The 24,641-nt window shown below is 40.0% G+C and overlaps 2 protein-coding genes across 8 annotated transcripts in view; both read left to right on the forward strand.

Moving 5' to 3' along the window:
• Positions 1–15,910, forward strand: part of UBE2V2 (ubiquitin conjugating enzyme E2 V2) — a 34,743-nt gene extending 18,833 nt beyond the window's left edge. For 2 of the 6 annotated variants that reach the window (NM_001397334.1, NM_001031018.2), the window contains 3 exons: positions 120–265; positions 3,482–3,607; positions 10,702–15,910. In NM_001397334.1, coding sequence (NP_001384263.1) covers positions 221–265; positions 3,482–3,607; positions 10,702–10,848 — 318 coding nt within the window. In that variant the 5' untranslated portion in view covers positions 120–220 and the 3' untranslated portion in view covers positions 10,849–15,910. Of the gene's footprint in view, positions 1–119; positions 266–3,481; positions 3,621–10,701 lie in introns of all 6 variants that reach the window. The other 4 variants (NM_001396688.1, XM_015282591.4, NM_001396687.1 and 1 more) reach the window with 4 other exon arrangements.
• Positions 15,911–18,015: 2,105 nt separating this feature from the next.
• The window catches only part of LOC421108 (chloride channel protein D-like), a 75,789-nt gene continuing 69,163 nt past the window's right edge, over positions 18,016–24,641 (forward strand). For both annotated transcript variants that reach the window (XM_015282651.4, XM_040695968.2), the window contains exons 1-4: positions 18,016–18,330; positions 19,159–19,288; positions 22,170–22,250; positions 23,101–23,276. In XM_015282651.4, the coding sequence (XP_015138137.3) occupies positions 18,086–18,330; positions 19,159–19,288; positions 22,170–22,250; positions 23,101–23,276 (632 nt within the window). In that variant the 5' untranslated portion in view covers positions 18,016–18,085. The remainder of the gene's footprint in view (positions 18,331–19,158; positions 19,289–22,169; positions 22,251–23,100; positions 23,277–24,641) is intronic.

Here is a 24,641-nt window from a genome sequence, read left to right on the forward strand (position 1 = left end):
CCTTATGCTTTGAAAATACATTCAAGGATTGCCAGTGCATACCATATATAAGCAGTGAAATTGTTTATCTTTTTGTTGATGTGACCAGTATTAATTACATTCTTCCATTTTTTCTGTAGTTAAAGTACCTCGTAATTTTCGCTTGTTGGAAGAACTTGAAGAAGGGCAGAAGGGAGTAGGTGATGGTACAGTAAGCTGGGGCCTTGAGGATGATGAAGATATGACACTCACCAGGTGGACAGGCATGATTATTGGGCCACCAAGGGTAAGTGTGACAATAAGATGTTGCACTACAAAATGCCAACAGAAAAAGGTTACTTTCTGCAACTGTCTATGCCAGTTGTGTTTTTACACTTTTTACTGAGTTAGAAATATACTTAGTCTGTATTTCCATCATTTCTGCCCATAAATTTACAGTGACAGTGCAGTAAACAGGGTAAATTGCTTTCCATGGTTTAACATATGTGCCTAGTAGTTTCAGTTCTGTAGCAAAGATTTATCGGATAGTCTTTCAGTATTGCAATTTATGCAGTCTTCTTGAATCAGTCCTAAAGAACAAATAGTTGTTAGTTACTGCTAATAGGATAAAGCATATAAATAATAACAGGAAAAAAAAAAAAATCCTTCTGACCTCTTAAGTTCAATGAAATGTCATCTGTGCTGAAAGTCTACAAGAGATGTAATCATCCCTGATGTCTGAGTATCAGCGTTACCTGGTATGAATGGACACATCTTCACCTAACATGTAACTTTTGTGCGAGCTTTCTAATGAGTTAATGTAATACAAAGGATCACTGTTTAAGACTTCAAATGAGTTTACTTCCAGTAGCTCTAAGTTAGCACATATTCCACTGTTGACATGAGTATGTATACTGTCTTGTGCCTCCTTTGGTGTTGGAGGGCTTATTGACTTATCCAAGACAAGAACTGAGATCAGAATTTGACCTCAGTGAAGATAATGAGTTCCAGAGTTACACTGAATGTAATTCAAGCTCCTTTTGGAAGTCAATTAGCTGTAACATGCAGCAGTCTGTTTAGAATATCTGCATAATTGTATGGAGCTCCTGAGACTTGGATACATTTGAGACAGGACCAATTTAAAATATAAACATAACACGGGTATGCCTGGATACTAGGTTCTGTGGAGTCACAGTATTCAAATCTGTTTAGAAGAAAATCTGAAGTAGTTTCCAGAACTGTCCAGCTGGTTTCTGGTTTCACCTAAAGCAGATTCTTAACGCACCTTTGAAGGAAGTGATTATTATGTAGGAGGCTAAAGGCTTTTGTTATCAACAAAAATAAAACCAAAAAACAAAACAAAAGAAAAAACCCCAAACCACTGGGATACAGTTTAAATTCTAGTAAAATTATATTGTCTTTTTTTTTCTGACTTTCTATGTAAAAGAGTGCAAGCAAGTAATATTCTAGACCATGTTAGAGACTTGCAATCTTGCTTACAGTAGAAAGAATTTCAGCGTGTGGAGACTGCGGATAGTAAAAGCCACCAGCTCTCAAACCAGGATGGCACCTCAATGAAAAGAACAGCACATCCAATTCTGGGGTTTGTAGAAGATGGCTGTTTTTGAAGTTGGTTGAGTTAGGTAGACAGTGTGCAGCTTGGCAGAGCACAGGGAAAGTTGCCAATACTTTCCGCAGCATGAAGTTCTTCATATACTGAACTCCGGAGCTGTGCAAGCAGTTCCTTATCAGTGTTTTCTTACTTGATTTGCAAGGTGAACCAACAGGGAAGGGGAAGGAGAAATTTGTTTTGAATGAAAGGAAGCATTTTTCTCACCATGGAAATATGCTTCTGAGACTTTTGGGGAGCTCAAAATGGGCTTTTAACTCACAGTTAAGTGTCGATTGGAAAAACACAGCAAAATTGAGAAGCTGCCTGGATTGGAATAAGGGAATGTGGATGAGTGCCATTCTCAGGAATTTTCAGAGTTGTGAGCAATGGATGTATATTTTGTCCTCTTTCCAGTATAACTGACAGCATTCTTCTCTGAAATGTGGTAGCACATATATCAGCTGTAGCAGGACAAGATTAGTTTTGTTGGGCCTCCAGCTTGTAGTGGGTAATAACAGTAGAAAATATTTTTCTTATGGAAAGGTATTCTGCTTCCCTTTGTTTCTTTCTGACCCAGTTGCTGCTCTGTCTCTGTAGCTTCTTGAAATTACAGGACACAGTTAGGATCCTTCAGTGGCATAGAATTGTGGAATCAGAATCACAAGGTTGGAAAGGACCTACAAGATCATCTAGTCCAACCGTCCTCCCGTTACTGTTGCTACCACAAGCCACTAAACCATATCTCATAGGTCCTCATCCCGATGCCTCTTGAACACTGCCAGGGACAGTGACTCCACCACCTCCCTGGGCAGGCCATTCCAGTCCCTGACAACTCTCTGAGAGAAAAAGTTTTTCCTTATGTCTAATCTAAATCTCCTCTGGTACAACTTGTGGCCATTTCATCGGGTCCTGTTTGTTGCCTGGGAGAAGAGGCCAAACCCCTCCTCATCACAACCTCCCTTCAGAAAGTTGTAGAGTGCAGTGAGGTCTCCAAGTTTATCTCTCACTTGGAGTGAGTGGCAGCTGGCTGATGCAGAACAGCTTGCAGATGGTATTTTTTGAAAGTTTGGTTGCATCTTTTTGCTTCAGGTTCAAGTTAGCTGTAGACACTGTATAGGAGCTGGGTTTATATTCCTTTTGGAGCATAGATGCATGTGCATCAGTGACCAGTAGAGATGCTGATGCATTTATCATGTATATCGTACTGGACAAGAAAAAAAAAGAATTGTATTTATTTCTGATTGGATTTTCTCAAGATATACTTAGAAACGGGTATGAATGAACTGTTAATGAACTCTTCCACGGTCATTTTGGAGAGGTGCCTTCTGCAAACGAGCTGTCACTTAATTGCACTGCCTGAACTTAAATGCTTTGGTAAACCAAGCTTTAAATGGCCATTTCTTGATTTTATTTCTCTCTGAAGTATTTTCTTGCTTAAAAATTCTCTGCAATGGCAGTCTTGGATATTTTCTGGAGTGCTACTTCTAGAATATGTTTTTTTTTACACATACTATTTTCATCATCTTTTTTGTTTGGTTATTCTCACCCTTATCTTTCCTGTTCCCTTTGTGTTTTCTCTTAAGATTATTTTCTTTGCTCAGCTCCCTGCTGTGCCAGAAGTACTTTGGCAATGCAAATGGAGTAAATGTGAATTAAAAAAAATATTCTGTTAAAAGCTTTTGTATGGTACTGTCAGTAAGTAGAATAATTTATACAAATTCGTCAGCTAATCAATGTAACCCGAACGGTTAGATATCAGTTAGTAATCCAATACTATCAGCTAGAACATAATTATAATGAATTTAATTATTTCAAATTTCTTTGTCTTTATTCCTCTTGCCTTTGTTTTTTGTTATTTTTTGAATATTCAGCTTTCAGTAAGATGCATTAGTCTGTCTTTTTGCTTTCTAGACAAACTATGAAAACAGAATATACAGTCTGAAAGTAGAGTGTGGACCTAAATATCCAGAAGCACCTCCTACAGTTAGATTTGTAACTAAAATTAATATGAATGGAATAAATAATTCCAATGGAATGGTAAGTTGAAATGGTAAGACCAACCATATTGTTAATCTGTACTATAAACTATTTGTATCCCAGATAAGGATTATGCATGTTGGAAGGAGTTTTCCTATTTAAATTTTACAGTATGAAATACTTGGTTTAAATGAAATTTTGGTTGCCTATTGCACACATTTAAATCTTTAGGTGTTTACAGCATTTTAATGGCTCTCAGTGGCTTATCAGTGAGACAAGCATTATTTATAATACTGAAACTGTTGTTTCTCTGAAATAAAATTGAAGATTTTAATTTTGCACGGAAAAAAAATGTTTAAGCCATATATTTTCCATGGATTGCTCTTATAAAAATCACATTAGATTCTATCCTAACAGGAATGCTGTACTAAAGACCATTTTTTGTTTAGTTAGTAAAGTTTGTTTTAGTCTCCAAACTTTATCTGATATTTCCATTAATTACAAATGGAAATGTTTCTACCTGAATCATGTTTTGGATCTAACTCCCTTGTAACAAACTGATGTGTTTCAATGCTTATTTTCTTTATAGTAGATTTATTCAAATCTGAGATTATTTTTAACCTTCAGTCTTAAAGTCTTTCAATATAGATGGTAACCACTTTCATACTAAAGGTCCATTTGCAATACATTACATTCTTAGCGGTGTGTTTGAGCTGTTGTAAGTCTTAAAAGTGTACTGATCAACCAAAGGCAGCGAACGAACACCTCAGCAATAGTTTAAAGGGGGTTTGAAATTTCTTCCTGCATAGTCAACAACCCAACTCTATCTGAAGATCTTATTAAAATTGCTATCTACAAACCAGCTGTTGCTCTTTATTCCAGCTGTAGCTTATAATCTCAGTATCTGTGTTTATTAAGAGGTTGTGACCAGCCAAAGCTGCCAATCTGGAATGCAGTAGAGTTTTTGGTATGTTTATAATATTATTTTCATACCTTCCCCTTGTAACATGTATTATTCCAAATCAGTGAAGAAGTATGTTGTCATTAATTCATCTGTGCATGCCTGAGAATATAGCTGCTGGTTTCCAGAAGCAAAATTTCAGGCCTGCAGAGCCCAAAAGCTTGTGTTTACTGAGCCCATCTGCTTGGAGCTTGTGTATGGAGAAGTCTGGACTCTCTCAGCCTGTTGAGAAATGGGCTGAATATTGGGTCTGGAAGTTTGGTGGTTTTAAAAGCACTGCTAAAATTCAGTCATTGCTACAGGAAAATCTGATTCTAATTCCTTTATAAGCTTGCAGCAAAACTTCATTCAGTCTTACCCCAATGCTTCTAGCAGATAGTGTACTTTATGAAGGATTTGCTATGCAGATGCATAACTGTATGTGTTTCATGGATTTCAGTAGGACTAGGTTGTACTTTTAATGCAAACAGTTTGCAGCACTAATGAATTTAAAACTTGTTATGTGATTTTTGATGTACCCTTTGTCCTGATTTTTTGTGTTTTAACTTGTTCTGCCATTATTCTCACTAGAATTGTGCCAGATGTCCAATAAACTGGGGGCATGTTTTACACTTGAGAGCACAGAACTGGAATTCTGATGGGGAGCTGAGTTTGATTGGCTTTGCTCCAAACAACAGCAAGTCATACAAGTCAAATAAGACAAGTAATACACAAAAAACATATAAGACATAGAGGCAGCTTACTTGTGCTGAACAGATTCCTTTCTAATGGAAAGGATAAGAATAAGAAGCAGTTCTATCTAAACATCGGGGAGCGTTTCGCTGTGTGACTGACAGCACTGGCACAGACTGCCCAGAGGCTGTGCGGTCTCCTCCTTGGAGGTCTTCAGAAGCCACCTGGGCACTCTGCTCTGGGCAGGGGTTGAGCCAGGTGGACCCAGAGGTCTCTTCCTAAGAGTGGGATAACTTCATATTTTCTTAGTTCCAAATTCAAAAAAAACTAGACAAATTCTGGTTTTCATTTTCAATCTTCTAAGCATTTGTTTCAAAAATAGGGGGTTTAGGTAAAAACTTTTGTTTATAGTGTGAGTATGGATGATAGTATATGCATACCATAAAAGCTGTTTAGCTTTTCGTTAAAGCTTCTTTTTAAACATTAGGGGAAGATTTTTTTCTGAACCAGATGTAATTTAGAAATTCTAAAGCAATTCTGATCAAAATTGAGGTCCCTTTGCAGTAGTTCTGTGCATGTATGTTCTGGCTTGCTGCAAAATACTGGAGAGCAGAATAAAATGTATGTGTGTTTAATGGGAAGACAAAATAGCCTTAACAGGAAGACAAAATAACCCGACCCGTGCCTCTGAAGAAATCTGTTAAAATAAGAAATTGGGGCTTGAACCCATCTCTTGTGCTGCTTATTCTGTTGTCTGAGCCACAAGCTCAGATTCTTTTTCTTCTCCTAAAACATCCTCCAGCTTCTTTGGAACAGTTCATGTTTCTGCTTCCTGTTTTATTTCCTTGTCTCTCTGAAGCTTCTCTCTCACTCTTTCGTATAGTAGATCGTAAGTGGTTTGCTGTATACTTTGAATGATTGGAAATGACAGTGTTTCTTCTTCAGAGAAGCTCTGCTATCCATATTTCTGCAGCCTCGTTGTTCACTCATGGCCATCTTTTGATCACATTGCTTGTAGATGTCATGAAAAATATTGATGACTTGTAGAATAGAAACCCAAGATAAACAGTAACAGAAATGTTGCCATGACAATATTATGGTAATACTCAAAACATTTTTGGCAGCGTTAAAGTATACAAAATAATTATGTCAGTTATTGCTCGAGGTAGAGTCCCCAGCATGAGCTTAAAGAGTAATAATTTCCTTTGAGTTAAGTGTGAATGGTGGAGGGGAGTGATGGATGTGTACTGGGTTTAACTTTAGCCTAAGAAAGCTAGTCTTAAACTGTTCTATGTTTTCAATTAAAGTGTAGGTATGTGTAATGAGTCTATTCTTACTGACAGTTGGAATATTTTGACTTCCTGTTTGATTGTTTTGGGAAGGAAGGGACAGTGTAGAAAAGGAGTGGGCTGCTTTAGGAGTATTTTGTATCAGAAGGCCTAACTTAGGTTCACTGAATCACCCCTTAAAATTGCACTTCTTATTTGCAAGTTATAGTTTGTGGTTTTCTGCTTTTCAGTTTGCCTGTGGACCTACTGAGTTTGCATACAGGATTGGGGTACTAAGTTCAGAAAAGCTAGTCCAAGTGCTTATGGACAGCTTATAGGGCTGGACAAAATGCTTTTCTGTGCTAATGGTGTCATTGTTGTAAAACTGTATTTAAATTATTGTTCTTAATGCTGTGGAGTCTTTTTTTTTTTTTTGGAAAAATCTGTATCCTGTATTGATGAAACGCAGGTTGCGTTCTGGCATTCTGTTTATTTTCCCATGGTCTTTTGGAGATGTCTACTTTTTGAGTCTGTGAGAGTATTTCTTAACAGGCTGTCTTGCAGGATTTGCATCACAGAAACTTACAGCTGGAAATCCTTGTTACCCATAAATTCACTTGGGCCTCTGTCAGCTATAATTCCATCAAATGCGGTCCAGTTATTGCTTTGAGTGTGTTTATTGTAAACTAAGCAGTTTGTTGCTGCTTTAAGTTTTCCTAAAGTTATTGAGAAAATTATAAATACCCAATACCTTGCAGCACCTTGGAAGATTATTTGGCTTGATTCCAGTAATTAAGTGAAATAATACACATAATTTCTCCTTTTAAGTTGGATTTACAGTTGTGTACCCCCGAATAAAGTATTCCTCAGATTGCAGTTTTCAGCTCTGTTAGCTTTTATGCCATCTAGAAATTTCTTCCTCTTATATATAACAGATGCATACTTCAGTATTACTTAGATGCTCTTGTGTGATTTGAATGTTACATAGTTTGTGTCAGCCTTCCAAATATCTTTTCTTCATAAAGTGAATTTATTGCATAGTGTCTAAATGGGAAATACATTCTGCAGTGCAATTCCTGAGCCAAAATCTTCACTGCTGCAAGATGTCATCAAAAAAGTTGGTGACTTGCAAAAAGAGACTTGAGATAAACAGCAACAAAATGTTATGTTGCAGCAGTCTTTACTCAGAAAGCGTTCATAACTTTAAGACAGTTTACAGTCTGTGAGCTTACTATTACAAATTCCCAGCCAAAAAGAAAAGCTGAAGAAGCTTACTTTGAAGTGATCCCCTCTCATATTCCAGCACAGCCAGTGTGTGTAGAACTGCATTGTTTAAACATCAGTGATGACTGATTGCTAAGTGCTGTAAATGAGGCTGAGCCCAAACATGGGGTAGACTAAAAAAGTAAAGTTGAGGAGAATCAAGGAAACGGAAGATACTTTGAGAGCAGAAATGAAAGGCTGAAGGCAGATGTTCACTGAGGGAGTCCCAGAGCAACTGCCTTTCCATCTACTTTTTGCTAACTCGGCCTTTATCTGAACAGATACTAAGTTTTCTCTTTTAAAACTGCTGAAAGCTAAACCTACCGTTCTGTTCTTACTCATATTGGCCTACTGGTGGTCTTCTAAAGCAGTAGATTACCACATGAGCTTGTGCCCCCAAAGTGCACGCTTCTCCTGGCTGGAAAGCTTCTGTTGCAGCTGTTGTCTGGTCCTTGGCCTCATTTACTTCTTTTCCTCTGTTTTTCTTGGGGAGATGACTGGTTTTCAGGGAGATCAGTGATGTGTGATTTCTCCTCTGCTACTGAGAGTGTGGTATTTCAGGCCATTGTGGAAGTTGTTTAAATTACTGGTCTGTCAAAGGGCATAGACCAGAGCAATCAGGGAGTACTCATATTTTGTTCTATTCTATTTTGCTGAATAGAAGAGGATAGTAGGTAAGCTGCAGAGAAGTATTAACAAGTGGTAATGTTTGTGTACACATGTAGGGAAAAATAACTTGTTAATCATCTGCTACAAAATTCAAAGTGAACATATGATCTGAGCACTCATTTCATCTGTTACCTGGATGCGTAACCATCGTGATGACTTTTTTAATTTCCAGAGGACCTCTGTCAGTAGTGATAGTGGTCTAGTGCATTTCTTGCTGTGTTTTCTATATGGGGAACAATTTTCAGTAGTGAGATCTACTGTTCTGACTTTAGAAATTAAATCATATTATTCCTGGTTCATTGGGTCCAGGTGCTTGGACACAAACTCTGGTGAGTCTTGCTTTAATCTTACGTAGAAGGACTGTAGAGGAGGAGATCTGTAGGATCTTTGTGCTTCCCAACATAGAATAGGGCTAGGTGAGGCATTATTTGATTGAGCTGCTGATTTGTAACACCGGTGATCTCTTCAGAGTTTCCCATTTTATTTATCTAACAGTCTGCTTTTAGGAAATAAAACCTGTTTTGCAGTTAAAAGATTATTCTACTGAGATATTGCTTCTTTTATCTACCACACTAAAGCAAATACTTCTGTCAAAAGAAGAGGAAGTACTTCAGGAATTGCCATGATGGTCTGACTAGTGATCTAGTGGGTAGCACGCTGCCTATGTCAGGGAGGTTAAAACTAGGTGATCATTAAGATCCCTTCCAACCCAAGCCTTTCTAGGATTCTACGACTAGTGTTACTTTGACAACCTTTCTGTGTAAGCTTATACACTCATTGGTTATTTCAAACTGCCATGATCTTGATGCATAAGATAACTTTCCTTTTGGTCTCCTTTTGTAATTATTACAAACATTTTAAATTATGTATTAATCTTAGTGCCTTTTATACTGTGGTTTGATGATGTGAGGTCTTTAGCCAACACAGCTGCAATATAAGGAGCTCTGACTCTAGGCAGAACGTTCTTTGTGCAATGAGAAGTGCTGAGCTGTGTATTGGATCAAGGATCCTGCCCTCTATCACTTCACATCACGAAGAAGGCCCACAAACATTTCACGGCTCATCTGAAGTGCTGATACACAGTAGCACTGCTAGGGGAAGAAGTGCCTAGTGAGAGGGAGAATTTTGTAGAGTTCATATTGCTACCTACACCAGCGTGTTGTTAAGCTTTGGTATGAGTTTCCTCTTAAGAAAAGGTTTTGTCTCATCTTCTGGTGTTCTGAAAATAGCCTCAACTTGAACAATATAGAAAGAAAATGCCTCTGCTAAAATTCTTTCTGAGGCCAGTGGAGTTTGTTTGTTTGTTTTTGCATTTTGTTCTAATGAAAAGGTAAAAAGGAGCTTCATGATGCCTACATTATAAATCAGTGATTTTTTTCAGCACTTTTATAGCCTCATGGTCTGCCTGCATTACTGTGGCAGTGGAACTCCGTATTGTACAGTCGCCCTATTCTTGCCCTTGGGGCTCCTTTGCTGTCCACAGCTGTGGGCTCCCTAAGATCATCTTAGGATGCCCTGTGCAGGCCTGAGTGCCCAGGACTTATTTGCTGCCAAAACAGTTTACAAGCTGACTTTTAGTTGTTGACTTGTGCATGCCTATGGAAACCTCTCTGTTGTGTTGTGGTTGTGTCAGTTATCCCACAGGTTTAATAAATGAATAGGGAAATTCTACATGTAAGTGATGTACAGTAATCTTCACAGCTCCATTAAGTGACTCAGTGTAAGAACAATGCAAAGAACTAATAAATAGCTTAACATCACGAATCAAGTATTTCAGGCCATTTCTTAGCGTATGTATATATACATATACATACAGGTATATCAGAAGCACTGCATATCAGTATGGAATAATAGGGGAATTTTCCTTTAGAGGGGTATTCTACAAACACTTGTGTATCAGTCTTTTTAAAGAGCTGAAGAAAACCCACATGTATATATTGGACTAATGAACGTGATTTTTCTTGAGTCATTTGAAACAAATTGGTAAAATTGAATTTTGTAAGGTATGGCTCCAGTTTAGCAGTAAACCATTTGGTGACTTCCTCTCCCACTCACCCTATCCTTTTTGTTCTCACTAATGTTAATATCAGCACAGATGGAGGGATCCACCTGCATGGGTTTTATTGCAGAATCTGTATCTGTTTGCAAGGGTATGTTTATTTTCCTATAAAATATGTAATGAACATGGGGACTTTATGCCACAGAGAAATTGTCAGAGAATGTTTAGACTCTTAGAACCATTAGGTCGATAGCAGTAACTCATGCAGAGATTTTTTTATTTTTATTTCATGATGACTTACAACTCTCTCTTCTCTTTCCAGGTGGATGCACGGAGCATACCAGTGTTAGCAAAATGGCAAAATTCTTATAGCATTAAAGTTGTACTCCAAGAGCTAAGACGTCTAATGATGTCCAAAGAAAATATGAAGCTTCCACAACCTCCAGAAGGACAAACTTACAACAATTAATTTTAGCTGATTCTCAAACTTCTGTCTTAAAACAACAACCTTCTACTCATGTTAATGTCTTGATTAAATCTCACAATGCAAACACCCACACATTAAAAGAATTTCAGCTGGTATACATGACCTGGACATTTGTAAGAATATATATAATATATGTATGCCCAATATGTTTTCAGGCACTATGGGAGAAAAAGGCAGCACAATTATTTTTTTTCTCTTACCAAGGCACTGTCATTTAAGCATAAGCCTGAAATAGCCTAAAATTGGAATTCAGGTTTTACAAGATGAAAGCATGACAGGAAGTGTCAGATTGCTGTGGAATAATATATGTTTCTGAAAATAATCTCTTGAGAAGGCAAAATATAAATGGCATGCTTTATCCATCTTGCTTAGTAAAAGAGCTGCAGTTAAAATTTGTTTTAAAGTAGCAGGTACAGTGAATACCGTTGCTCATCTTGTTTAATTTTGCAAGGGTGTGGGTACCGACTACTAGTAGTGTCACAAAGTATGTTCAGGATTGTTTTGATACCTGTATTTATAAAATGGGGGGATTAATTTCTGTTAAGCAGCTCCTGTGTGTTACATGTATCGGACATGGCAAATATTTGTTTACAGTCTTTGTTCTAATAAACCATGCATTTAAGTTTTAGTGAAACAAAGGAAATGTATGGATATGTGATTGAGATTAAAGTTAGTCTTAAAATGTAAATAAAATGTGGAAAGTGTCTGAGGCTGTGCCATTTCTATAACAGTGATGTATTATATGTACAGTAACTTGCAAAAGTAGTGGAAAGCCAAACATAATATTGCTGCTGGTTTTACGTGCACCTTTTTTTTCTTACCAGTTTTGTATGCTTAGTTTACTTTAGAGGTCAAGGTGTTTCTTTTGCTGCAGAGTAACTTCTGTCATCTCTACTACCACTTCTTTATACAAACTTGCACTGTGCACGTAAAGAAAAACAAAAGAACCAAACAGCCTCCCCTCCTCAAACCAAAAGCAAATATCTCACCTACCAGACTCCCCTACGCCTCTCCTCCAGAATCTTTTGAGAGATGAGCACAACTTTCAAGTGACTTACTTGGCCTCTGAGCAGTTTTCAGTCCGCATTTCTGAAGTCTCTCAGGTCTCTGTCGTGCTTTGGCAGTCGTTACCTCGATCCGTGCATTCTTGCATCTTTCCTTTTTTTTCTTGCCTGTTCCACCTTTGCCACTTCTCAAACACACATACACAAAAAGAATCTTCTGGAAGCTTTAATAAAAAAAAAAGCCACACGTATACTACAGATCATCGTATCTCCATCTGCGTTTCATGTGTCGTGTGCCTCACCGTCCTAGTTAGAATGCCTGTTGCCTCTTAAAAATGTTGGTCTGTGTTTTCAATATGTTTTTTTTTCTGGTGAGATCATTGGTTTGGGTTCTGTTACTGATTTCTCTTAAGAAATTAAGCTAACAGTGTCCTGTTGGAAATGAGAGCCCTCTTGGAAAATGTAAGTGTTGGTTTATTTTGGTGAGAACATCTAACAGTGGGAGTAAGTTGACTATTTGCATTCAAGGTTTTATTCTTTCCAAAAAGTGAATTTAATCAAAAGCCATCAACAGCCAGGTAGCTTTGTTTGATATGCCTTTGCCAGTCTCTCATGTAAAGAACCTCTAAAAGCAATAAACTAGATGTTCTTTGCTTTCAGTGGAGAAATTTAATCTTTTTAAATACTTTTTTCTTTTTCTTGACAAATTTGGCACTTCTAGAATTAGCGGAACTATAGCTGCCAGCTACCTCTTGTCTGTATTTCTATGACGTATCGTTTGTGACAGTTTGGTGGTTTGGTTGAAGTGCACTGCGATGTTTTCGTACTTGATTTTCATTTGAATGATTTTGATGCCATTAAATCTTTTGTTACACTGACGTTGGTATCTATAATCAGTTACGATAATGGATTCCTGTAGTTCCGAGATGTGAATTTTGGGGAAAATTGCAGCATAAACTCGAGAGAATGAGAAACGCTCAGACTATTGCGTGGCTTAAGAGACTGTCTTACTGACAGCATGAAAAAGGTCTGGTTGATCACTTGGTCGTATGCGATACAAGATCATCCTGCATCATCAAGTTTTCACCCTTGTCTGTACTTGATCTGTTTGTATCTGTACTAATCTACATATCCAACTGTAAGCAGGCACACTTTGCATAGGAAAAAACAATGGTGGAGGGAGCTGACCTGAACTCTGACACCAGGGCATGAGATGACTGAAACAAACTCCTGCAGTGGCCTTAAGTGTCTTGGATTTCCCTTCTGCTCACACTGGTACAAGACTGTATGCAGCTCCTTATGGGATGTTACAGTGTTTTTGCCTACCGCAAGAAGTTGAAAGCCTTCCCTAAGCTGTACTATTACATGAGGAAGATTTTAGTGCACAGCTGCTTGCTCTCATCCGGAAGGGTTGCATTATTTTGCAAATATCTGTGTCTGGTGAGCGTTTGCCCAGCAATTTGTTTTATCATGTTGTGTTTCTATTTGGTAACTTAATTTCCGTGCCAGCACTTGAAATTTCCTCTCCTTAATTTGTGTGGTGTTGGTTGGGCAGGATCTGCATGTGCTGTTAGCAAATGTCTGACTTTTCTTCCTCCTCAAAACTGCATTTTCATGTCTTGCGAAGCAGAGCACCATTTTCAGCCAGTTGCGTGAGGAACAGAGCTCAGAATCTAAATATTGCAACTGTTCTTCAAGGGGCATGTGAAAATCCTTAATTTGCTAGTGGTCTGGAACACTGCTGAAGTTCTTGTGGGCTGCTTTTTCAAGGGAGGGAAGAGTTGGTTGTGAAATAGAGGAGTAAAACTAAAGGTGGTTTTCATGCTTTTCAAACCTTAAGATATAACAAGCAATCCTATGGAAACATCCACATTAGTGATAATGTGCCTTACCCATCTAGTGAAGGATGTGAAGGTGGCAAAGTGTGCTCCTCGATGGCACAGATCTTCCCAAAAGCATCTTGAGAATACTTGATAGCTGGCAAGGCAAAGCTACTGTGGAATAAATGCGTCATTCACGCTCCTCCAAAATGTTATTGTACAGTGGATACCTAAAGGAAAATGTCAGCACGTCCTCTCATTTGATCAACCATAATAATAAACAGTCATTTAGGCAAGTGTTTGTTTTACACGGTTATTTTTAAATATATGGTGAGTTGGTGGGAATGTATTTCCTACACAGTAGATTTTGGGGCTGTCATTCAGGGCTTAACACCTATTACAGTTCGTTTCCCCTGTGTTTTGGTGCAGGATGGTGGAGCAGCCTGCCTGGCGGTGGTGCTGTGGCACAGGCAGGGTGTCTGTCTACTGCCTGCTTTTATAATGGCTTCTGCTTTTTGGAAATGCAGCCGTTGTGCCCCTGGAGTGGCTGTTCTCAGCTGCTGGGAAAGGAGGTGTTGAGCTTATTCTGCATGTGTTACCGTAACAAATCTTTTTTCTTCAGAAGACCTGTTTTGGTGCTGGAGTTATTCCCTGAAACTGCGTATTATGCTTTTTCAGTTGCCTTAAAAATAACTTTAAAAGTACAGAAGAACAGGTTTCACTATCTGACATCAGCTTCCATAGGACTGAGTGCTCCATTCAGTGTTTAAAACAGCAGTGTTCTATGTTACCTCGGTGTTAACGCTGTCTGCAATGCTTTGGTGGGTTTTTTTTTCCGCTAAATTGATCTGTACCTTCTGCTCAGTTGAACAGTTGTAAGGATGTACAGTAAATTCCATTCCATGTGTGTTGTATACCAAGTAGCACTCCCACATTCAAGTAGCTTGATGTTCTGCGTTTGCCATTTTGAAATAGTGATAAATATTAAAAGCTTTCTATTATTTATACTGGTGCCAAACGACACGAATGGGTAACGTCATGGGTGATGTTGAGATAAGGCAGAAGTAACCAGATGGCTCTGTTCCTTTTAGGTTTTGGTGTGCAAAACTTGTCGCCTCTCTTACAGAGAACTGTAAACCAAGAGCATGGAAGTTGTGATACTGAGATCCCGGGTTAATCAGACTGATTGGCGATCAGTGGGCCTAAGGTGAAACGTATACGTGTAGTTAATTAAGTCAGTGCTATTAAAGAGAAAAGTCTGCGTTAAATCCTTGTTGCATCTGCCAAAATATCGGACGCGTTGCTGGTAACCCTGACCCCCACCTATTCTGGCCTGCTGTTCCTTCACGTTTGTTGTTTGCTGGATGGAAGCCTCAAGAAAATGCGTGATTCCGGATCGTCTGGGTGCTGTGAGGCACTTGGAGCTATGGGACCTTCCACTGCTGATGAATCTTGAAAATAACGCCTTGCCACAGCATTGCCGTTTCAGGATTCATGGAGATGATCACAGTCATCTTATTTTGTGTCTTCTCAGACTTCTGTCTCATGTAATTTCTTTTCTGTATGAAGATTCACAGATAACGCTTATGACCTCTTATGGCAGAATTTACCTGTAACGATGGGTTTGTTACAGTCTTATCTGACAGTATTTCAAACAGCTGTGTCCTTACGGTCAGCATCAAATGTACGAGTCATTGCATTTAAGGCAAAGTCCTGCTAAGTGAGTGCCATATTTTCACTCCTTAAGTGCTGTAACTTGAAGTATTGAAATAATGTGAAATGAAAACATATAGTCATCATGTTTCTGGTTAGCGATGGTTTTAATATTGCCATTCAATGGCTACGATAAGTATTTGCTTCCTTGGGTTGTCATTCAAGTTACCTATTAAACGTTGAGTATTCAAAGCCTTTGTCACCTCGGTTAGTAGTGTGATGGTTATGATTTCTAGAGTGGGATGCTTGGTGTAGTGCTTTGGAAGCTCCTCTTTTCTGTTTTCAATCTGCTAAAATAATAAAATCTAAACTGCTCGTGTTCCTTGAAGTAGCAGCTATTTCTTCCCGGCATTTCAAATACACATTTTATCTGTTAGGAATTCTTGTGCTGTTCAGCATAACAATGTTAATTATTAATCTCTAATGTTTTCCTGTATTTATGACTTGATGATTCTGTAATATCTGTATAATAATCAGTATTAAATCAGATGCTGACAAACACATGAACCCCTTGGCTTGACAGATGCACAAATCACATCCCCTGCTCTAATAAGCCTGTGGCCGAAGACATGGAGACAGTGGAGAGTGAAGGAATTCCTATAATTGAAATGTACACAACTCCGTGTGCCATTCAGAAACGCTGGGTTCTCTGTCTGCAGAAAACTGAGGGCTGATGAAGTGTTTGCTCAGTTTTCATATGCTTGCTTCTACTCAGTGGAAACGACATTGTGTAGTTACCTAGATATACAGAGAGCGGGTTGTTCCTTCCTAGGCTGGAGTGTTTTAGCGTGGTTTTTACTGTGAGCTGCAGCACAGCTGCTTTTGAGTGTAATAGTTGGGATCTGTTTGATGTCTGTGCTATTTAAAGACAAGTGGTAGGATTCTGGGGGGTATTAAATTCATGCTGTATCGCCAATGCTGTTTGGAGAGCAGCGGCAATGAGTGCAAAACCTGGGCACTGGGCGCAGCATGGATTCTCTGCTCTCGTGTTGGGGAATTTTGTCTTCCAGCACTGGGAAATGTACTTCATTGTTTCCTGCGGCCAGGCTAAAATCTGAGCCGTTGAAGCTCTTGCTTAAGCAGGGATATCCTTGGGTGATGTTTGGAGATTAACACTGGTGGTAGAAAGCAGTGCAATCTTAATGCACGCTTGATAGGGCTGATAATACGTCCTCCAAGGTACTTTGCAGAGGAAAGATGAAGGCTCACATTCAGCACTGATGTGTTAACTGTGCTCCCCTGTGCACACAATGACAGCCAAAACACGTAGATTTGGGGTCACGTAGATTTGGGGTCCAATTCTGATGGGGCTTTTAAGCACTACATATTTCTAGCACGGGAATTTCAGGTACAGAATGCTTTTACGACCCCACTGATAATCTGTAGTTGCTGCCTTCCTCTAAGTATTCTGAAAATAACTATTTTTCTTCATTCAGGAGGAATATGTCTTCAAGTTTCTTTGTGGAAACAATAAACGGATGTCCCATGAATGCGTGTGTGCATTTTGCAGGGCCACGGCTGTCCTCTGCAGAGCTGTCACTGGGACGCAGACATGCTTTGCTTTCCTGCAGGCTCACATCTCTCTCTGCTCTCCGGCTGCTGGTTTTTGGATGCTGCCCATTTGTGCACCGCTTCTCTGGAGTTCGTGAAATGTATACTGGTGGATTTAGGTGAATTAGAGAGGGGGAAAAGCTGGGGGCTGATATTTGAAAGCCCATGCTTAAGTCTTTTGTTTTTTAAAATTTAAGTGCACGAGAGGATGCCTGAGAAATCTGGTACTGCAAGTGAGGAGCTGCTGCTGAGATCAGGATAGATCACCACTTGAACTGTACAATACATGTACACCAGCATGATCTAATACAACTAGAAAATGACATCATACAAGCCCCCATATCTCAGAAGTAAAGGGCCCGATTAAGAGCTCTCATCACTTCCCAGTCATTAACTGACAACCAGGAGCTATTTATGTTTCATCACTATTTCACATGAGGCCTTTCCAATCTGACCCATGTGCCAGCAACTGGAGGGCAGCAGCAGCCTTCTGCTCTCCTCTCTCTGTAACCAAAAACACACCCTGGAGGTGGCAAACACGCAGCATGTAACAGGTTTCTATTTACAGTAAATATGTGACCTGCAACAAATCTTCTGCTTTCAACTGCCAACCTGCAAGCTTCCTGACGTACAAGACCCAAATTGTAGTAAGTCAGGTAGGCAATTTTTTAATTAGTTCTCATCCTGTTTTTTACTGTGAATGACACAGCAATGTAGTATTTTTTATTTTTGATTGTGTGATTATATTATCGGGTCAAGATCTCCAGACAGCCCAAAGCACAGTATGTGATCATGTCTTTAAAACAATCAAAGCCCCTATTACTTAAACACCACTGCCCTCTGAACATTCCATGAGGAACAGGTGCAATAGTCTTGTTACTGTGAAACACTTTAAGGTCTCTCTGCTTTGAGTCACTCCTTCACCAGTGAGCTCCAGCTTAGACAAGTTCTCGTTGCATTGGAGGTGCTGGGGCTGTGCATAGCCACAGCAAACCAACCCCAAACACAAACAAGTCCGTCTCTGTGTCACAGTCACTCCATTCTCATAGGGTTTTTCTTTCAGTCTCAAGGTGACTGATCGTCGGCTCACATCGTTCTTCTTGGCATCTCAAAGGTTTTGGAGGCCACATCATGTCATCCCTTTTTTCTTATAGGAGACACGTAGATGATGGTGAAGAGGAGATGTTGATGGCAGAAGATCACGGCCCTGATCTGATTCATCCTCAGGAATTTAGGAGGCAATGTGGCATCAACAGAAGTAGTTTAGCCTATTACGACTGCGAAGAGAGAGAACAGCCAGTACCCCATGAGAGTTTGGATTATTTGCCTTCACACAGTGGAGTTTATAAGAAGTGGCTACAAGAGAAAACATATGGGTAAACTTGTTTTATATTTCGTTACAGCCTCTAAGCTTTAGGAAATTTGGCCAATCCAGGGAGATTGCCTCCTAGCAGAAGGAAAATGTTATGTGCTGTTTCTGTACATAGGAAAATACTTTGATGGAAAGGAGGGGGCCAAGCAGCAGGCAACCTTTGTTTGAAATTGTTTTTTGAGTGTTTATCCCTTTTCTCTTGACAAATTATTGAATATATGGAAAAAAAAAAAGAAGTTACAACTCACTGAATACAATTCTAAGAGACTTTGCAGAGGTTTGTGGAATGTTCCCTTACTGAGACTTTTCCTGAAATTCATGGCATTTATATCTAAATTGGGTGACTTTAGTCCTAAATGACTAAACTAACTGAAGTTATTGCCAGTGCATAATTATTATTAGAGATATATGATACAAAAGATGCAAACTAGAAATAAAGATATGTGTACATTTGCATAATAAAAGCTGTGTCATTGCATTAGTTGCAGAAGAAGACAACAGGAATTTATTTTAAGCCAACTCTGTGCTACTGAATGCTTAATTACTGATACTCGTAAATGAGTTTTGAGATGGCATCAGATTGCATTGCAGCTTATACACAAAAACAAGCAAAAATCAATGATGCTTGTTACCCAAATGTCTTTCACCTGAAGTTAGAGTTCTGTGAGCATGGGCTTTTGTGAGACACAGTGGTAGAAACAGCCTCTTGTTCATGCAGTCACGAGTCATAATCAGAAGATCCTGAAAGTGAAACCTGTGTATTTATGAGAAGAAGTGCAGCAAATGGCCCTTTGCAAAAGGCCAAGAAATAACTGTGTTCTCCTGTTTCTAGAAAAGAGTGGGATCGATGGCTGCTGATGGGGCTAATTGGAACAGCAGTTGGGATGCTGGGGTTTTTGACTCATCAGATAGTTGATTCTCTCATCAAATTGAAATGGGACCTGGTGGAAAGTTACCTGAAGGTAAGCAAAAGAAAGTTAGATTGACCTCCTCTGTACTCATTTGTTGGAAAACCGACATGAAGATTTAACTGACTAGAGGTTCTGCTTGTCTAGATGGGTATGGATGTCAGATATCCTGTGGTTCTTTGTGTGGACATGTTCCTTTTCTCCAACTTACCTTCCATTGCAGTTTAATATCTGGTGGCGTTCTTAGAAGACTGATGAAGGTAGTCTTTATGGTTTTGTGGTCTTCTTTGTGCATACACAAAATGAAAGGAGCATGTGCTGTGTCATGTATGCCAAAGACAAAGGATTAGGTTTCCCTTAAGACACTTCATCAGTATGCCATTCCTCAGTCAGGTGCATTAAGAATATTACCAGAAAGTTGAAGGAGGGAGTCCTTCTCCTTTACTCAGTGCTGATGAGGCCTGATCTGGGGTATTGTGTCCAGTTCTGGGCTGTCTAGTACAAGGGAGACCCGGACATACTGGAGTGAATCCATGAAGATCTATGAAGATTATGAGAACTGAAGTCTCCATCGTTCAAGAAGAGGCTGAAAGATTTAGCACTGTTCAGTCTGCAGAAGAGAAGGCCCAGGGACACCTTACTATGTGTTCACACTGACAAGAAGGAGTCATGAAGACTGAGAGACAGAGACATGTTTACTGGACAAAAAAGCCAGTCTGATGGATCACTCCTTAAGACCAATGTGGTACTAAGAATCAGGAGTTCTTTTATTATAGTGCCAGATGCATGGGGATCAGTTCTGCCTATCAAGCATACCTAGCACAAAAGATCTTCAACTTTTATACATTACAGAGGGTGGTGACGCACTGGAACAGGCTGCCCAAGGAGGTTGAGGATGCCTCATCCCTGGAGGCATTCAAGGCCAGGCTGGACATGGCTCTGGGCAGCCTGGTCTGGTGGATGGCAACCCTGCACATAGCAGGGGGGTTGAAACTCGATGATCATTGTGGTCCTTTTCAACCCAGACCATTCTATGATTCTATGAAAAGCTACTTGTGTTACATATGTAAAGGTTTACCCAGGCAGTAAAGTCATATTTAACACTTCCCTTAAATGATTAACATAGAGTTCTGACTCCTTGCACAAGCTCCATCTTTTTGTGGTGGTGGTCCTGGGACTCCCTTTGGTCATCTTGGTGTGTTCTTTAGTTGAACTCTCTGATCTTTTTACCATGTTTTAGGGATGGGAAGTTCCTTTTTAGGATGCTTTGCTGACTACAGGACCAAAGTCTAGGTGTAACTGGTTGTTATCTTTGGAGAGGCCTTGTGGAGTAGTCTTGCTATGTAGGTAGAAACCTTCTGCAAACAATCCATTTCCTGTTATCTAAAATGGTCACAGTGCTCCACAACAGACAGATGCTTCTCAGTGGTGCTCGGGGACAAGAATCAATGGCCATAAAATGAAATACAGGGCATTTGAACTTAAGCAAAATCTTTTTTCATTATTTTGTGATCAAGCCCTTGGAAAAGGTTGCTGAGACAAACCGTGGATTCTCCATCCTTGGAGACTGTCAAAATCTGACCGCACATAGCCCTGGCTAACCTGCTTTAGCTGAACCTACTTTGAGTCTCTGTCTGGACTAGGTGATCTCCAGAGGTGCCTTCCAACCTATTCTGTGAAATCAGGATGATGGATAATCAGGATAATGCTGCCAATTGCTGAAGGACAGGTCTCAATTTCTTGGCAGAAATGCAAGTGAAAACGTTTTCTGTGGATGAGATGGAGGCTGAATATATCTAAGGGAATATCCAATAAATGGGCAGGTTTAAGTTTTCTATGAGGAAAGCGTACGTAATGCTCTTGAAATCCTACTTCCCTGTATATTTCATATACAAACTAATTATATGCTTATGAAATATATTAAACAATGGATGAATACACATAGAAACATGCATATAAGTATGTGTACTTATATACATACTTGTGTGTGTGTGTGTATATGCACTGAGGTATAAAGAAACCACAGCTTGACTCCAGGGCACAATACAACACACAGTGCTGGCCCTGTTGTATTATAATGTTTGTCCTATTGTATTAAACTAATGTAGAGGGCAGCAGGTAGGCCCTCCCAGGCTCTGAGAGCAGTACAGATGTTTAACCTTCCCACCCACTTCCTTCAGCTGCAGATGAGCCAGGTTCACCAGGCTCATCGCTGTGCTTTCCTGTTTGGCTGTGCTGCATTATGTGCTCCCAAAAGCCTCAGTATGAGATGTTGACGGAAAGGCTGCGGTGACCTGCAGTAACGCCACGACCTCTGAAATGCAAGGTTGTGTTTGACCTGCACACACAATGAATCTCAACCCAGCGCTGTGGAAAGAGACAAAGCATGTGGGAGCTGCAGAGCAATGGAAACAGTACGGCTGCGGTCAGCCCACGCACAAACAAACCAAAAACCCAGGGAGACTGAGAGGCAATTTTAAATGTGAGAAGGCATGGTATGAGAAATGTACCTTTTGTTAAGATGGAACAAGAAGAGCTTCCTTAGAAGCATTCTGTTTATTCATAAGAGCTGCAGATTCATAAAGGTAATGACCTTGCCTCTGTTCAAGAGCACATCTCCTGAGGGCTCCATTTAGTGATTTCTTGAGTGTATTCTTAAAGTCCCTTTCCTCTTGTTTCCAAAATGGCCTTGATGAGTAACAATGCATCCCTCACAGAGTTTGCAGAGATGGGCAAAATGGCCCAGAAAAAAATCATGACTTGGAACGTTGGCCTTTAGTTTACTGTTGTGTCAGTCCTTGTAAAGAAACTGCACTACTTTTATTTTGGTGTTTTTTTTTTTTTCCCTGCACGTTCTATCTGCAGATGATTACAAAGCAGGGCGTGTAGCCAGTACTCAGGTGCTGAAGTAACGATCTCTTTGTAAACTGGGCAGGATGGCAACTTCCACCTGGTGTGGGTGTGTGTGCTGGGCTCCGGGCTGGCCATGGTCCTTGTGTCCTCGAGCTTGGTGCTGGTGAGTGCTGTCTTTTGTGCAAAAGCCTGTAATGCTGCAGTAACCCCAAATCTCTTGCTCTTCCAAATATTGTTTAATTCAGTATTTTGTATATACATATGTAAAATCTCTCTTACAGCTCAACTAGGGAGGCTGTTTTTGGCCTTCAGCCTAAGGCTAAATTCTGCTGCCCGTAAGTTGTGTAGAACTGTCTGGGGTGAGATCTGTGGTGGCAGCCATGCGATTTGCACTTGGTGTGTGGTGTCTGTAAAACAAACACGAGCGGTAACTGTTGGAACATGTGAGAATCTGGTGTTTGGAAGGGGCCTGAGCCAAAGGCCATCGGGCTATATGAAAACTACTGTTGGTTTTAAACTGATCTTTTAGCTGTGCTGTGTGGGTATAGCGTGCAGCCCAGATCAGTGCTTTTACAAGACTGCAAGGCTAAAGCATTGAGCCTTGCTGCCATTTACTGTTCTGCTGTGCTCAGTTTAGTTACAGAGAAGCTATTAACAGCACAGGTGAAAGAAAAAGTGAATGTTTTACTGAACTTCCCAAAAGTCTGGCTGTGTGAGGAAAGGGGATTTTGCTGTGGCACAGGTGGTAGCTGGCCAATTTAGCTAAGTAAAGCTGCGCTGACTGAGCAAGCACCACGGGCTCACAACCACTTGCCCCTCTGGTAAACTGTGTGCAGGACACAGGGCCTAGGCCTTGGGCTGCAGGGATCAGAGCAGAGGTGGGCCCTCTGCACTGTTAACTCTGGGAAATCTTGCTCATGAGCAAGGTGAGATCTGAACTTACAGACTGCATCCATAGATGTATCTGGAAGGATATGAGCACAAACTCTGCTAATTATTTTTTCCCTTTGCAGTTCTTTTGCCCAGCTGGTTCACCATCTGGCTTGCCCGAAATCATTGGATATTTGAATGGCACTTCTATTCAACATCTTTTTAGCATCAAAACCTTCCTGGGGACCTTTGTCTCATGCATGCTGGCTGTAGCCTCTGGGCTCTTCTGTGGGTTGGAAGGTCCCATGATCCATTTGGGGTAAGAAATACCAAAGTTAAAGCTATCTTTAGACAACACTGTGGGATGGCTTTGCAATGTCTTGCTTGGTGACAGTGCTGGCTTAAAAATGCTCTCATTGCATTAGCACCGGTGGTGGTGTGTTGTCCCCTGTGTGTTGTGTTTTCACTAGCACACCTATTCAAGCCATGCAGTGAAGAAAGCCATTTTTTCACTGTGTTTTAAACACTGGCTGGATTTCTCTGTACAACTCTGAGTGGGGTTCAGTAAGTAGCTATCTGGACAACTGATGAGGTAGCTTACAATGTGCTGCGAAAGAGGGGGAGACTGGATCAGCAAAACTGCAGTTGGTTTTGTTCCTGAAAGCAACCTGTCCTGGAGCAATGTTGGCTGCTTTGCATCTCCTGTAATTGCTTTTACCTTTGCAAAATCAGTGGAAAAATAAAGGCAGGCTCGGGTGGCTGCACACAAAATGGGCAACGTTTTTGCACCCACTTGCACGAGTGCTGCTAGTGATTATGCAAGGCAGTCTAATTGGAGGAGGCTCCTGCTAAGCTTCATTACTGTTATTAAGCTATACCTTGAGTAGAGTTGGTGAAATTGGTCTCTGCTAACTTGATGTAGATCACTTGTTGGCTAGTTCATTGCTTTACTTCTGATCTTTTTTTGGCTTCGGACAGTATTCATCCTTGAGGTTTGTTCTCTTTGCTGACTTGACCTGCTATTCTGTGGGCTTTTATTTATTTATTATTTATCTGAACGGAGGTGTAGCACTCTTGGGGATGACTCAGGTTTTCAAAAATAGGAGAGCATGCTTAGTCAGAGGAGCCACAAACCTTTCAGACAGTGATTACTGAGGGTTAGTTCTCCCTTTAGATTTCTTCTGTTTTCTTTGCCTTCAGACCTCTGTCTCTAGGAGCAAAAGAGACTGCAGCTGTGATGTTTTTCCTCTGTGCTAGGTTGGTAACAGTGATAGCTGAGCCAAAGAATGGAATCATATTTCCATGAAGAAATTCAGTGTGGTATTAATGTGATGCCTTTTCAAAACACAGGAACTAAGAGCTAATTTAACTTAATTTAATTGGAACCCTCTACCATTTTTATTAAACATAAACACACGCAAGTTGCTAAAAGCCTCTGAGAGACTCCTTAAGACCCCTAATTTAAGTCTTGTAGAGAAGTCTTCCAAGATTATACAGTGAATGGATTTTTCATTTCACTGAGGATTTGGTTTTTTCGGTGTTTTTTTTTTTTCTTTCCCATTTAAATGTAGTTTGAAGTGCTGCCTGGGAACATACTGTAATAATTTAAATCATTACACATCTTCTGTCAGAAGCAGAGCTGTTCTGCCTGCTGTGGTCATTAACCTGGGGGCAGATGATTGAA

The sequence above is a fragment of the Gallus gallus genome, chromosome 2 (assembly GCF_016699485.2).
Source record: "Gallus gallus isolate bGalGal1 chromosome 2, bGalGal1.mat.broiler.GRCg7b, whole genome shotgun sequence".
Classification (NCBI taxonomy): domain Eukaryota; kingdom Metazoa; phylum Chordata; class Aves; order Galliformes; family Phasianidae; genus Gallus; species Gallus gallus.